The sequence below is a fragment of the Pongo pygmaeus genome, chromosome 13 (assembly GCF_028885625.2).
Source record: "Pongo pygmaeus isolate AG05252 chromosome 13, NHGRI_mPonPyg2-v2.0_pri, whole genome shotgun sequence".
NCBI lineage: Eukaryota > Metazoa > Chordata > Mammalia > Primates > Hominidae > Pongo > Pongo pygmaeus.
The window spans coordinates 38,083,783-38,099,620 of NC_072386.2; the positions used below are offsets into that span (position 1 = coordinate 38,083,783).

The 15,838-nt window shown below is 39.9% G+C and overlaps 2 protein-coding genes and 1 pseudogene across 5 annotated transcripts in view; 2 read left to right on the forward strand and 1 right to left on the reverse strand.

Annotated features, from left to right (window-relative positions):
* Positions 1–4,074: 4,074 nt before the first annotated feature.
* On the forward strand, positions 4,075–11,713 carry RPS6 (ribosomal protein S6). The gene is made up of 6 exons (XM_054502087.2): positions 4,075–7,776; positions 8,350–8,481; positions 9,053–9,263; positions 9,457–9,603; positions 11,323–11,480; positions 11,586–11,713. Exons 1-6 carry the CDS (start codon positions 7,771–7,773, stop codon positions 11,679–11,681), a joined length of 750 nt encoding a protein of 249 aa, XP_054358062.1. The 5' UTR covers positions 4,075–7,770; the 3' UTR covers positions 11,682–11,713.
* Positions 4,083–4,752, forward strand: LOC129044275 (NADH dehydrogenase [ubiquinone] 1 alpha subcomplex subunit 5-like; annotated as a pseudogene).
* Positions 11,714–13,670: 1,957 nt separating the features above from the next.
* Positions 13,671–15,838, reverse strand: part of DENND4C (DENN domain containing 4C) — a 140,646-nt gene continuing 138,478 nt past the window's right edge. For all 4 annotated transcript variants that reach the window (XM_054502081.2, XM_054502083.2, XM_054502082.1 and 1 more), the window contains one exon: positions 13,671–15,751. In XM_054502081.2, the coding sequence (XP_054358056.1) occupies positions 15,615–15,751 (137 nt within the window). In that variant the 3' untranslated portion in view covers positions 13,671–15,614. The remainder of the gene's footprint in view (positions 15,752–15,838) is intronic.

Below are 15,838 nucleotides of genomic sequence, written 5' to 3' on the forward strand. Positions count from 1 at the left end.
TTGCACCAATGCATTCCAGCCTGGGTGACAGAGTGAGACTCCATCTCAAAAATAAATAAATAAATAAATTTCTGTTGGTTAACCCACCCAGTTTGTGGTATGTTGTTATGGCAACCCTTGCAAACTAATACAGGCCCTTACTCAGAGCTCACCTTTCTCACTGTGTCAACACCGAGCTTTCAAATCTATATACCCGGCCTGGCGCAGTGGCTCACGCCTGTAATCCCGGCACTTTGGGAGGCCGAGGTGGGCGGATCACCTGAGGTCGGGAGTTCGAAACCAACCTGACCAACTTGGCGAAAACCCGTCTCTACTAAAAATACAAAAATTAGCCAGGCGCGGTGGTGGGTGCCTGTAATCCCAGCTACTCGGGAGGCTGAGACATGAGAATAGCTTGAACCTGGGAGGCGGAGGTTGCAGTGAGCCGAGATCGCGCCACTGCACTCTAGCCTGGGCAACAGAGCGAGACTCCATTTCAAAAACAAAACAAAACAAATCAAATCTATATACCCAAGAGTCTACTGGACATCTCCTCTTATCACATTGACACTTCACATTCAGTGTGTCCAAAGCAGCACTCTCATCGCTGTCTGCATGCCTCTCTTCCTTACGTCACTGACAGCAACCCCATGACAAGCTAGAAATCCAGTTGTCATTCTGAATTTTGCATTCTCCCTCCATTCCTACTTCCTATTAGTTAAAAAGTTCTATCCAGTCCACCTCTTAAATCTTTATTTCTTAGTTTTTTACTTTCAAAAATTTCAGATCCAAAGAAAAGTTGAAAGAATAATACAATGAACAGCTTATACCCTTCACAAAATTCACAATTCATTAACGTTTTTTCTATTTGCTTTTTTTTTTTTTTGGAGAAGAAGTTTCACTCTTGTCTCCCAGGCTGGAGTGCAATGGCGTGATCTCGGCTCACTGCAACCTCTCCCTCCCGGGTTCAAGTGATTCTCCTGCCTCAGCCTCTCGAGTATCTGGGATTACAGGCATGTGCCACCACACCCGGCTAATTTTGTATTTTTAGTAGAGATGGGGTTTCTCCATGTTGGTCAGGCTGGTCTCAAACTCTTGACCTCAGGTGATCTGCCTGCCTCACCTTCCCAAAGTGCTGGGATTATAGGTGTGAGCCACCGTGCCCAGCCCACTATTTGCTTTCACATTCTCTTTCCATATATACTTTTTCTCTGGAACCATTTGAAAATAAATGACAGGCCAGCCGCAGTGGCTCACACCTGTAATCTCAGCATTTGGGGAGGCTGAGGTGGGAGGATCACCTGAGGTCATCAGGAGTTCAAGACCAGCCTGACCAACATGGAGAAACCCCGTCTCTACTAAAAATACAGCTGGGCTTGGTGGTGCATGCCTGTAATCCTGGCTACTGGGAAGGCTGAGGCAGGAGAATCGCTTGAACCCAGGAGGCAGAGATTGTGGTGAGCCAAGATCGTGCCATTGCACTCCAGTCTGGGCAACAAGAGTGAAACTCTGTCTCAAAAAAAAAAAAAAAAAGTTAAAAAAAGATAAATCATGGCTGGGCTCGGCAACTTACTCCTGTAATCCCAGCACTTTGGGAGGCCGAGGTGGGCAGATCACCTGAGGTCAGGAGTTCAAGACCAGCCTGGCCAACATGTTGAAACCCCGTCTCTACTAAAAACACAAAAAAATTAGCCAGAAGTGGTGGTGCACACCTGTAATCCTAGCTACTTGGGAGGCTGAGGCAGGAGAATCGCTTCAACCTGGGAGGCAGAGGTTGCAGTGAACTGAGATCACACCACTGCACTCCAGCCTGCACGACAGAGCAAGACTCCGTCTCAAAGAAAAGAAAAGAAAAGAAAAGAAATCACAAATACCATGATATTTCTCCCATAAATACTTCAGCATGCATCTCCTAAGAATAAGCATTCTCTGCTACATGTCTTCAATATCGATGTTGTAATGGAAGTTCTAGCCAGAACCACTAGGCAAGACAAATAAATAAAGATAAAGGGCATACTAAATGGAAAGAAACAAGTAAAATTATCTTTATTTTCAGATGACATGATCCTATATGTAGGAAATCCCAAAGAACCCATAAGAAAATTATTAGAGCTAGTAAATTTAGCAAAGTTTTAGAGTTACAATCAACATGCTAAAATCAGTTATTTCTATATACCAGCAACAAACAATCTGAAAAGGAAATTAAAACAGTTTCACTTACAATAGAATACAAAAGAATAAAATACCTAGGAATAATATTAATCAACGAGGTGAAAGACTTGCACACTGAAAACCAAAACATTGCTGAAAGAAAGCAAAGACCTAAATACAGTCATGCATCGCTTAATGACAGGAATCCATATTCTGAGAAATGCATTGTTACATGATTTCAACATTGTGTGGATATCATAGAGTGTACTCATACAAACCTGAATAGCATATAGCCTACTACACACCTGGGGTCTATGGCATAACCTCTTGCTCCTAGGCTACAAAACTGTACAGTATGTCACCATGCTGAATACTGCAGGCAATTGTAACACAATGGTATTTGTGTATCTAGACATAGAAAATGTACAGTTTTAAAAAATGGTATAAAAGACTTAAAATAGTACAACTGTATAAGGCATTTACCATTTGTAGCACCATAAGTTGCTATAAGTGAGTGAGTGGTGAGCCAGTGAGTGGTGAACGAATGTGAAGGCCTAGAACATTACTCTATACTACTGTACACTTTATAAACGGTGTATCCCTAAACTCCACTAAATTTATAAAAAATGTTTTGTTTCAATAACAAATTAACCTTAGCTTATTCTAACTTTTTAACTTTATTAACCTTTAATTTTAAAAAACTTTTTGACTCTTTTGTAATAACAATTAGCTTAAGACATATACATTTGTACAGCTATACAAAAATATTTTTTCTTTGTATCTTAATCCTATAGAATTTATTATTTAAAAAAAATTTTAAAAACATTTTTGTCAAAAACTAAGACACACAAACATTTATCTAGGCCTAGATGGGGTCAGGAACATCAAGGTGTCACTATGTGATGGGAATTTTCCAGTTTCCTATCATATGGGACCAATGTTGTATGTGTGGTCTGTAATTGACCAAAACTTTGTTATGCAGCATATAACTAAATGAGAAGACATCTTGTGTTGATGAGTTGGACGACTTAATATTAAAAAGATGGTAGTACTCCATAAATTGAGCTACAGATTAAATGCAATCCTCATCAAAATTCCAATGGCATGTTTTGCATAAATGAACAAGCTGATCCTAAAATTCATGTGCAATTGAAAAGGATCCTTAAGAACTAAACCCATCTTGAAAAAAAAACAAAGTTGGAGTACTCTTACTTCCTTATTTTGATGCTTGCTACAAAGCTATAGCACTGGCATAAGGATAGGCACATGGACCGTGGAAATAGAAGTGAGAGTCCAGAAATAAACCTATAAATCTATGGCAATTAATTTTCAACAAGAGTGTCAAGACTATTCGATGAGGGAAGAATAGTCTCTTCAACAAATAGTGCTGGAACAACTGGACATCTACCTGCAAAATAATTAAGCTGGAGTCCCAACCTCACACCATTATTTAAAAATAAACTCAAAATGGATCAATAACCTAAATATAAAAACTAAGAGCATAACATAGGGTGATTCTTTAAGATTATATTTTAAAACATAGGGGTAAACTTTATGACACTGGATTTGGCAACGTATTTTTAAATGAAACCAAAAGCATGATCTACAACAATTTTTAAATTATATAAATTGGGCTTCAAAATTAAAAACTTTAACATTATTAAGAAAGTGAAAAGGCTACAGAATGTGAGAAAATATTTGCACATCACATATCTAATAAGAGTTTAGTCTCCTGAATATATATTAAAAAACTCTTACAATTAAATAACAATGAGACAAACAACCTGATTTTAAAATGGACAAATGCTTTGGGAGGCTGAGGCAGGAGGATCACTCGAGGCCAGGAATTCAAGACCAGCCTGGGCAACATATGGAGCCCTTATCTCTACACACACACACGCATGCACACACACACACAAATCTTTTTTTTTTTTTCTTAATTAGCCAGAGTCATGACGGGTGTGCTGAAGAAGACCATTGGCCTTGTGGGATTGGCTGTATGCGAGAGTCCACAAGAGAGGCTAAGAATATTGTATACAAAGATTTTTTTATGTTCTTGAGCAAATCCCTAAAAATGCAGCATATAGAAAGTATACAGAACAGATTACAAATGAGACACTGGCTATGGTTAAAGCGGAACCAGATGTTAAAAAATTAGAAGACCAGCCAGGCGCAGTGGCTCACTCCCGTAATCCCAGCACATTGGGAGGCCAAGGCAGGCAGATCACCTGAGGTCAGGAGTTTGAGACCAGCCTGGCCAACATGCCAAAACCACGTCTCTACTAAAAATACAAAAATTAGCCGGGCATGATGGTGCATGCTTGTAGTTCCAGCTACTTGAGAGGCTGAGGCAGGAGAATCGCTTGAACCCAGGAGGTGGAGGTTGCAGTGAGCCAAGATCATGCTACTGCACTTCAGCCTGGGCAACAGAGTGAGACTCTGTCTCAAAAATTAATTAATTAATTAATTAAATAAAAATAAAAAATCAGAAGACCAACTTCAAGGTGGTCAAATAGAAGAGGTGATTCTGCAGGCTAAAAATGAACTAAGTCTGGCAAGAAAAATTATGCAGTGGAAACCATGGGACAGACTCCTGCCAATCAGTGGAAATGGCCAATATAATTATTAAATGACTCTGGTAGGTTGATGGGAAACTGATGTAATTAAATATTCTCTTATATTAAGAGTGTGGGCCAGGTGCAGTGGCTCACACCTGTAATCCCAGCACTTTGGGAGGCCAAGGCAGAAGGATCATTTGAGGTCAGGAGTTTGAGACTATCCTGGCCAACATGGTGAAACCCCATCTCTACTAAAAACACAAAAATTAGCCAGGCATGGTGGCACGCACCTGTAATCCCAACTACTCAGGAGGCTGAGGCGGGAGAATCGCTTGAACCTGGGAGGCAGAGGTTGCAGCGAGCCGAGATCATGCCATTGCACTCCAGCCTGGGCGACAGAGCAAGACTCCATCTCAAAAAAAAAAAAAAGGCAAAGAACCCTTGTGAACTGTTGGTGGGATTGTAAATTGGTACAGTCATATGTAAAACAGTATAGAGGTTCCTCAAAAAATTCAAAATAGAACTATCATATGATCCAGCAGTCCCACTTCTGGATAGGTAGCCAAAAGAATTGAAAACAGGGTCTGTCTCTAAGATATATTTGCACACCCATGTTCATATCAGCATTATTTACAATAGCCAAGAGGTGGAAACAACCAAAATGTCCAATAACACATGAATGGTTAAACAAAATGTAGTATATACATGCAACAGAATATTATTCAGCCTTAAAAGAGAAGGAAATCCTGTCACATGCTATAACATGGATGAACCTTGAGAACATTATGTTAAATGACGTAAACCAGTCACAAAAAGACAACTACTGTTTGATTCCGTTTATATGAAATACTTAGTCAAAATTATAGAGAGAGAAAGTAGAATGGTTACCAAAAGCTGTGGGTAGGGGGAAAGGAGTTGTTTAATGAGTATGAAGTTCACATTTTGCAAGATGAAAAAGTTCTGGAGATCTATTTTACAACAATGTTAATATATGTAACATTAATGAAGTGTACACTTCAAAATGGTTAAGATGACACATTTTGTGTTATATATTTTTTAACCACAATTAAAAATGCATTAAAATTTTTTCTTAAATGAGACAGGGTGTCACCATGTTTGCCCGGGCTGATCTCAAACTCCTGGCCTCAGGAGATCCGCCCATCTCAGCGTCCTAAAGCGTTTGGATTACCGGTGTGAGCCACTGCGTTTGGCCACCCTAAAATATTTTTAAAAGGAAAAACAAACAAACAAAAAAACCTAGCCCATAGTTCTAGACTTTCTCTTTGCCTCACATTAATTTACTCCCACTACTTCGATAAAAATAATTAGGGTGAAAAAAACAGGGGGAGCTAAGAGCTTGTACAGACATTTCTCTAAAGAAGATACACAAATGGCCAACAAACACATTAAAACATGCTCAACATCATTAGTCATTAGGGAAATGCAAATCAAAACCACGATGAGTCTCAGCTACTCCAGAGGCTGAGACAGGAGAATGCTGGAGGCCAAGAGTTCCAGACCAACAGGATCTCGCTTTGAGCAACAAAGCGAGACCCTGTCCCTACAATAAATTTTTAAAAAATTAAAAAAATAACAAGTGTTGGCCATGATTTTGATAAAGTGCGGTCCTTATACATTGCTGGTGGGAATCTAAAATGGTTCAGCTGCTTTGGAATACAGTTTCAGTTTCTCCCTGAGTTGAGAATAGAACTATTATATGACCCAGCAATTTCACTCTTAGGTATATACCTAAAATAATTTAAAACAAGTACTCAAACATAGAAGAACTATTTACAATAGTTAAAAGGCAGAAACAACCCAAATGTCTATTAATGGATGAATGGATAAACAAACTGCGGTCTATATCTACACTAGAATATTAAGCCATAAAAGCAGTGAAGTACTAATACATGCTACAACTCAAAAGACTAGAAGACAGACACAAAAGATCAATATTGTATGATTCCATTTTTATGAAATAGGTACGTCCACTGAGACAGAACACAGATTGGTGGTTGCCAGGGCCTGGTCGAAATGGGGAAGGGGCAGCAACTGCTTAACAGGGTACAGGGTTTTCTTTTAGGATGATGAAAATGTTTTGGAACTATATCGATAGAGATGGTGGTTGTACAGCATTGTGAATGTACTAAATGCCACTGAACTGTTCACTTTAAAATGACTAGTTATGTCAATTTCACCTCAACAAAAAAATGACATACAGTACTCAGATTTTAAAAAGCATCATTTCACCAAGATTCCATGAATTAATGTGAGATGATCAAAGAAGATTCAGTAGAATCGTTCAACTTCGAACGTAAAACAGTCCTAAACTCAAACCTTTGTGACACTAAAGTGGGAAGATGGTATGTGATAATTTTAGAAAGTAAAAATTATTCTTGTTTACTTGGTCTCCAACTCGAACTTTTTTTTTTGAGGCGGAGTCTCTCTCTGTCGCCTGGGCTGCAGTGCAGTGGTGCGATCTGGACTCATTGCAACCTCCGCCTCTCGGGCTCAAGCGATTGTCCGTGCCTCAGCCTCCCTAGTAACTGGGACTACAGTCGCCTCCCACCACGCCTGGCTAATTTATCTATTTTTATGAGAGACGGAGTTTCGCCATTTGGCCGGGCTGGTCTCGAACTCCTGACCTAAGATGATCCGCCCGCCTCGGCCTCCCAAAGTGCTGGGATTACAGGCGTGAGCCATCGCGCCCGGCCTTGCCCTCCTATTTTGGCACCGTCAGATGCAAAGTGTCCGGGACAGAAGTGGGGCTCTGCTGGCGACCAGCTCCAAAACCCAGGCAGCGTGGAAAAGACTAGACAGGGAAGGGGTTAGCCCTCAGAATTACACGCGGGCTTGCCTTACCAGACTACCACTACTGGCACAACCTCACACCCACACCCAACCGACTTCACCTCCCAAGCCCTGATTAATCTCGACCCGGAAGTGCCGCCCACCCATGCTCACTTCCGCTATCCCGTACTTCTGCTCATCTCGCGATAACTGAAAGTGCCTATGTGACCTGCGCTAAGCGGAAGTTGGCCCTCTTTTCCGTGGCGCCTCGGAGGCGTTCAGCTGCTTCAAGATGAAGGTAGGTGATGGTGGCGAGTGTTAGACTGGGTTTGGGGAACGTGAATCGAGTCCCAGAACGCGGCATTGCCTCAGTTTCAGCACTCCAGGATCCTGGTTTTAGGTGGAGAAGGGTCTCAAGTAGGAGAAGGCTCGCCTTTCTGGGGCATGGAGCTTTTTGGCCGAACGGATGGCAGGCGATTGCGGCTGGAGCCGCGGCGGGCCGGGAGCGCCATGGTGGCGTCCCCGCGCCCAGCCGGGACGGATGCGGCGTGTTGCCCAGTTTGCGGCAGGCCTGTGGTGCGGCTCTTGACCCCGGCTTTCTTGCTTCGGGAGGGTGAACGGCTGCGGAGTGCCCTCGCCCCCAGAGTCATTCCGCGGGGCTTGAGGGGAAAACGTCCTCCTGAGTGCGGCGCTTCTTGACTGCTACTATGCTTTCACGTGCTTTTAGTGAGTACAGTCGGCATCTTATATTTCCTGCTTGTGTGGAGGCAACATGAAAGGCTTTTTGCAGTGGAATTAACTTTGTAGATGGCTCTACAATTACTTTTGTAGATAGTTTCGTAAACTATTTCCCCCCTCTTTTAATCCTTAGCTGAACATCTCCTTCCCAGCCACTGGCTGCCAGAAACTCATTGAAGTGGACGATGAACGCAAACTTCGTACTTTTTATGAGAAGCGTATGGCCACAGAAGTTGCTGCTGACGCTCTGGGTGAAGAATGGAAGGTAAAAGTTGACAATCAAATTGTTGCAGGTATTTAAGTCAGAGACGGTAAATGCCATTGGTAACTGGTATTTGGAATGGGGTTCAGACTCCGGGTTCTGGCTTCTGACCTTTGGTAAGTTGCTTTCGAATGCCACTTCATAAAGTAGAGGTATTACCTTGGAGAGGGGGACGGAGAGTAAGCCATAAAATATACGTAAAGTTTACGTCAACATAATTCTTGCCCTGCATCATGCATTTGGCAGTATGTCACATAGCTGTCCTCATAATCCCCAAAGTGTCAGGAGGGGTTGTATCTGATTTGTTTGTTGCTGTTTGCTATTTTATCTTCTTAGTGCTGTCTAATAAAACATCAGTTAGAAATGCGACTTGAAAGACATTTGATAATTGAGCTTGACAAGTTGGGAGTATAGACAAAACTTACTGATCAGAGAAAACGTGCTTAAGTTCAAATTGGTTTTCATAATTAATTATACTTTCTCATATAGGTGTGGTTCACAGAGGTCACAATCGTGTACTGTATGATTTTGGAATAGAAATAGTAAATGTGTCATTCATTGTATGCTCTTGCAGGGTTATGTGGTCCGAATCAGTGGTGGGAACGACAAACAAGGTTTCCCCATGAAGCAGGGTGTTTTGACCCATGGCCGTGTCCGCCTGCTACTGAGTAAGGGGCATTCCTGTTACAGACCAAGGAGAACTGGAGAAAGAAAGAGAAAATCAGTTCGTGGTTGCATTGTGGATGCAAATCTGAGCGTTCTTAACTTGGTTATTGTAAAAAAAGGTGAGGGTTACTTGTGTTCAATTTTCTTTGAAATTGATTTAAAGCCAGTTGTCCAAATGCTTATTCATTTGCAGTATCCAAACTTACAGACCAATGGATTTTTTTCTTTACTATCAATTCAACATTAAACATTCTGATTTAGGATTCTTAAGGAAGTTGTTGAATTAAAATCTCTTCAATTGTCTCTTCTAAGGAGAGAAGGATATTCCTGGACTGACTGATACTACAGTGCCTCGCCGCCTGGGCCCCAAAAGAGCTAGCAGAATCCGCAAACTTTTCAATCTCTCTAAAGAAGATGATGTCCGCCAGTATGTTGTAAGAAAGCCATTAAATAAAGAAGGTAGGAGGGATTATGCAATTAGGGCTTGCTTAATTTTGGTAATTTGTCTATCATTTTGTGTGCATATCAGAAGATAAATATGTGCCTTTGGAAGGCCTTAGCACTATTCACTTGGAGTTTTTACAGAAAATATTTGAGGGTGGCCAGCATACCCAGTTGGTATTAATCCTTGCTTATTCACAGTGCCTTGTAGAGTGCAGTAATTTCATTGAAAATCTGCCTGTGAATCTTTGATGTATACATTATCCAAAAATAACCTGACTTTAAGGTCATTGCTATCTGGTTTAGGAGTCACATGATTGAGAATTCTGGGACTATTATCTCATCACCACACACTTTGCAATTTTATATCAGATGTTTTAAATTATTATTAATATTTTCTAAGAGATGAGGTCACACTATGTTGCCCAGGCTGGTCTTGAACCCTTGAGCTCAAGTGATCCTCCACCTTGGCCTCCCAAAGTGCTGGGATTATGGGCGTGAGCCACCACACCCAGCCCGAAATTATTTTTTGGCATACAAAAGAAGTTGCTTTAAACTTCTGTTTCATCTGTAGGATGTGGATAACAATAGTTAAGAGTTGTGAGAATTAGAAGTTAGAGACCTTAATCAGAATACTAGGGAGCAGGTGTTAGGGATTTTGGAGCTTTACCTTTTAAGAACTTGTGTCCATATAGTAGACAACATACTCATCAGTGAGGACCTCAAATAACAATATTTCTGTGGTGAAATTTGGGGATATTTATGTTAAATAAACAGCATGTCACTCTAAAGGTTGGGTTTTCCTGACAAAATTTGAAAGAATTTCTCTGGATTTTGGTTTTCAGGACTGGTGTGACTTAATGTACATGGCATATATAGTACACGTCTGTTAAGTCAGTAATTACAATTATTTGAGCACAGGTACTGTTTGAGGTGCTGAGAATTCAGTATAGACAAATTCCTACCCTCATGAAGCTGATGTTGCTAAAAAAAAAAAAAAAAAAAAGCAATTGACAAATAGGTGGCAGTTGCCCATAATCATAGCCCTGAAAATAATCCGTATAATACAAGCGTGGTCTGGTTGATGGGTATTTTCAGATGGTTCTTGTGTCTATAGTAGGAGGCTTAACATTTTAGCAGAACCTGAACATCTGAGCATTTAGCCTAAGGCAGTTAACTCACACAAAGTGTCCATGAAACAAATACATCTGAAAAGGCCTGTGCTCCAATGCAGATCTATAATCCGTGAGCAGTTTTGGAGTACAGATCAGATTAATGGAGATACTTTAACAACATGCCACATAATCTGATGTTAATAGTTACGTTACCCCTGTGAATTGGCAGGAATCGTCAAGGGAAATAGAGATGCAAGCTTACATGAAACTTAAAAGTATGGCAGGATGATTATGTAGATAATGTGTTAAGTGGTTTTCACAGACAAATTATGCACAGTTATAAACATAATGCCACTGTATTTTAGTAAAACTGGAAGGTAGTAAAAGCCTGGTTATTTTTCAGGACTTGGTTTCCCTTATATTTTTATAATTAACTCATCTTCTAGATCTCTGTGGAGGGGCAAAAAGCATTTTAGAATAGTTCTGATTTGATTTTAAAGGCCTCATTATAGGTTTTCATAGATGCTGTTAATGAAGCTTACGTTTATTTCTGATGTTTTTAAAGTAGATGTGGATTCTAACAAAACAAGTATTGAAATGATTGAGTCCTTTGAATTTTTAGGTAAGAAACCTAGGACCAAAGCACCCAAGATTCAGCGTCTTGTTACTCCACGTGTCCTGCAGCACAAACGGCGGCGTATTGCTCTGAAGAAGCAGCGTACTAAGAAAAATAAGGAAGAGGCTGCAGAATATGCTAAACTTTTGGCCAAGAGAATGAAGGTTAGTCTAAGATGATTTGAGGGGGTGGGAGGAGTTCGACCTGGCTTTGGATTTGCGTCTTTACCCCAGAAAGGCCTTAACTGTATGCTGTTTTGTTTTGTTTAGGAGGCTAAGGAGAAGCGCCAGGAACAAATTGCGAAGAGACGCAGACTTTCCTCTCTGCGAGCTTCTACTTCTAAGTCTGAATCCAGTCAGAAATAAGATTTTTTGAGTAATAAATAAATAAGACCAGACTCGGATCTCTGTTGACTTTTCTTTGCTGATAGAAAACTACATAAATGAAGAGAGGGAAAGTTAGGTCATAGAAAATGGGGATATGTATATACAGTAATCCAATGGTGGATAAAATCAGACCTATTGTGTGGTAGTGGAAGACAAGGTCAGTGTACATGGGTTCCTTTTGGGGGATGGGTGGCACAGGAAGGGATTCTAAGCATCAGACATCTGCCTCTTCAGAATGGCATGGAACTTAGGGGAAATGATGAGGACTATTAATCTTTTTTATATAGTTTATTTTTGAGGAATATAGCTCTTTAAAGCACTATGCACAATTTAATACATGAAAATTGACCTTGTGAAGATGAACATGTTAGGCTGTTTCACACACTGAAAAGGAAATGACTAAAAACATTCTTGGAAAAATGCACAAAGTGTGTACTTTCCTCTAACAGTTTCTATGCTAACTAGCCTACTGTGACAATATCAGGATCTTTAGAAGGCACATTAGGCTTTAAGGTTGGAGTAATGCAAGCTCTTTGTTGGCACTACTGTAATAGCTTTACAAAGCAGAGTTCTAAATGTTAAATATACATGTGAATCACCGAGGGGTCTGGTTAAGGCACAGATAGTGATAGAGGAGTGGGGACCCACATTTTTACATTACTAAAAAGCTCCCAGGTGTGAGGCCAGTAGTGCCAGTCCCTCGATGCCTACTAAGATTCTTAACTGTATTCCTCTTACTACATGGTGTTAAAAAGCTACATAACATGAAAAGAATCTTAGCTGGCAATTAATAATAGTATGCAGAACTTAAAAGGCAAAGGGGATGGCCAGGTGGGGAGGCCAAGGCAGGTGGATCACCTGAGGTCAGGAGTTCAAGACCAGCCTGGCCAACATGGCGAAACCCCATCTCTACTAAAAATAACAAAAATTAGCACATGCCTGTAGTCCCAGCTACTCGGGAGGCTGAGGCAGGAGAATCGCTTGAACCAGGGAGGTTGTTTCAGTGAGCCAAGATTACACTGTTGTACTCCAGCCTGGGTGACAGAGCAAGACTCCATCTCGAAGAAAAAAAGCAGGAGAAACTTAGCACAAGCACAGAGAGGAACTTAAAAGCCACAAGGTGAGTCCAGTGTATGGTCCAAAGTTTTATATTAACCAACCACTTCTTGTTTGATTATGATGCACATGAGAACCGCCCTGCTTTCTGAAAATTGAGTGCAGCCACAAAATAAGGACAGTCTGTTTTTTCTTTGACACAGGGTTTCACTCCTACGCCCCGCATGGCGAGCAGTGGTATGGCTCACTACAGCCTTGACCGCCTGGGACAGGTGTGCACTGCGGCTAGTGTTTGTGCTTTTTGTACCCAGGCTACTCTTGAACTCCTGGGCTCAAGTGATCCGCCTGCCTTGGCATCCCAAAGTGTTGGGATTACTACAGGCGTGAGCCACCATATCCAGTTCTCCAGACACACATGCAAGTCATTCTGACATGTCATTAACTATGCAGGTTGTGATCAACCTATACAATTTGTTGGAAGAAAAAATCGGTATCAAACCCCAAACCAATATAAGGTACTGCTAAGTAATCTGGACTAATTTGAAAGATTGCTTTTAGAAGTTATCAGGATTAAAGTTGCATATGGTGCTACAAGTCATTCCAGGTACTTCTAAATCTTTTCATAATAATGTTTTTGTCTTGTAAATTTTTAGTGGTACCCTCTCTGTGGTGGGTATTGGAAAAAGCCTTTAAAAATTTATAACAAGAAATCAGTCCCAATATCTAAATGGCAGCAGCAGATTAAAGTTTTCAAGGTAGAAATCTACAGATTTTTTTTAATGGGAAGCGCTTCAGTAAGTGAAAATTTAGTTCAAGTTACGAAGACTCCAGTGAAGAAATGGAAAAAACGAAATATTGGAATTCTAAAGATTACAGATTTCAGGAGGCTTAATGTAACAGAAAACAACAAACAAGAATTTTTCATTTTATTCAACCTCAATTTTTATATGCAAGGTAATTCCAAACTTCTGTTGGGCCAGTAAGCATTAAGTATTAAAACTAGTACCAAGTCTTGAGTTGCAAAAATATATACTCTCAGACAGTGCAAAAGATCCATTTTGAAGGTAATGAAAATTGTACATAATTTCTGACAAGTTTCATTTAGCATTTTCACAATAAATTCACACTAGAATTCTGCATAGGTCAGATTAACCCTGAAATGTTGAAAGACTGGTACAATAACTATAATTTGTAAATGGTTACATCAGGTAGAAGGGAGTTAGGTTGTTACTGTACCATATGGAAGTAATTTTACTGTGTCAACTCATTTAGTCATCTGCATAATTACTGTAAACACACACAAAACCAATGGCTTTTTAAACCATGCAGAGAGTTAAGGCAAACTTACTGTTCCTAAGGGATATTTTTAATAAAAGGCATGATAAATGTCAAAGTGAGGCATGTGAGATCATGATTTTCTTAAACCTACTGGCAACAAGCTTAATAAATTTACAGTTTTAAGACTTAATTGATTCAACCTAAAAACACAGTATTTACAAATGCACATTTTTACTCACAAGCATACAAATCTAAATATTATACAAGAATAAAACTTCTGTGTGCAGTGCAAGTTTATCCCACAGGTTTTAAAAAGTGATCAATACCAACAATGTATGTATGTGCCTGAAAAAAGATTTCACGTTCAATGACATACACTTTAGCATTTTAAGCATGTTCCAATGAATTTCATAAATTATTAGGCAGCTGATTTAATTTCATTTCAACTATCTGATGATTGATTCATTTGTTCCCATTTTAAAACTATTGCAATTAACATTGGGAAGAGGATGGAAGTAACTGGATAATCAAGATAAAACCCATTAAACAAGATAATACATAATATGAAAGGTGTATTACGTTGGTACAAAAATAATTGCGGTTTTTGCCATTAATAGTGGCAAAAACCACAATTACTTTTGTGCCAACCTAATACATTAAAGTTAGGGAAGGCAGCTGTCATCAGATTTTCAGGTAATTTTAAGATTAATGACTACAGACAAGTTTAGTAGTAGTCATTTAATAGTCAATGAGACCCCTTTCAGAAAATTGTATTGCAACATGCAATCTATTTTAATAAATATACACTTAGAATATGGCTGTATATACACATACCTACACAGCCCTACACATATACAAACTTACACAAATATGTTGCTCTCTTTTTTTTTTTTGAGACGGTCTCACTCTGTCACCCAAGCTGGAGTTGCAGTGGCGTGATCTCCGCTCACTGTAGCCTCTGCCTCAGTTCAAGCGATTCTCTTGCCTCAGCCTGAGTAGCTGGGACTACAGTGGTGCGCCTGGCTAATTTTTGTATTTTTAGTAGAGACAGGGTCTCACCGTGTTGGCCAGGCTGGTCTCGAACTCCTGGCCTCAAGTGATCCATCCACCTTGCTCAGCCTCCCAAAGTGCTGGGATTACAGGCCTGAGCTACCGTGCCCGGCCATGTTGCTTTTATAATTGAGATATTTCATTTGTTTTGGAGGTTGGGCAAATTTAATTTGCCATTCCTCAAACTCAGTAACTTCAAATATAAACAATGCCTAGAATGAATATGGTTCCTCATTATTTCTATCAAACTACTACAAATACTGAAGAATCCCAAAGTAGTTTTCCACAGACGCAGAAAAGCAGTTTAGGAGTTGAAAATCTTCAATGTTAATAAGCCCTGGGACATTTAAATGGCATTTCATATTTCAAGATAATGCAATATGAATCATAATTCATTATATATTGTCCCCAAGAGTTACTTCAATTCTGTATTCACCAGTTCTTACGATTTGGAAAAAAAACCTTGAATGTTTCCAGATGAAATCTAATCCCCAAGCCTTGTGTGTCAAAATTCTAGTGAATCTCTATTTAAATGAGAGGTGCTCCAAAACACTTCCTGCACCACTCGACACTGGCACTTGGTGGAGCATCAATTTTCTGCAACCTTTCAAGAATCTCTGAAGACAGACTATTGTATGCAATTCCATATTCATTGTCAAACGCCTCTGAAAGAAATTTTCAAAAATGAAGTTGTAATTTGTTAAGAAAGACAATAGCCGTTCATTTCAAATTGGTATTGAGTCAAATTATAT

What these genes read in the sequence shown, in the direction of transcription:
- RPS6 (XM_054502087.2), top strand. An exon ending in AAAGCCATTAAATAAAGAAG is followed by an intron (nt 9,604 to 11,322) that starts GTAGGAGGGATT and finishes TTGAATTTTTAG; the next exon opens with GTAAGAAACCTAGGACCAAA. An exon ending in TTTTGGCCAAGAGAATGAAG is followed by an intron (nt 11,481 to 11,585) that starts GTTAGTCTAAGA and finishes TGTTTTGTTTAG; the next exon opens with GAGGCTAAGGAGAAGCGCCA.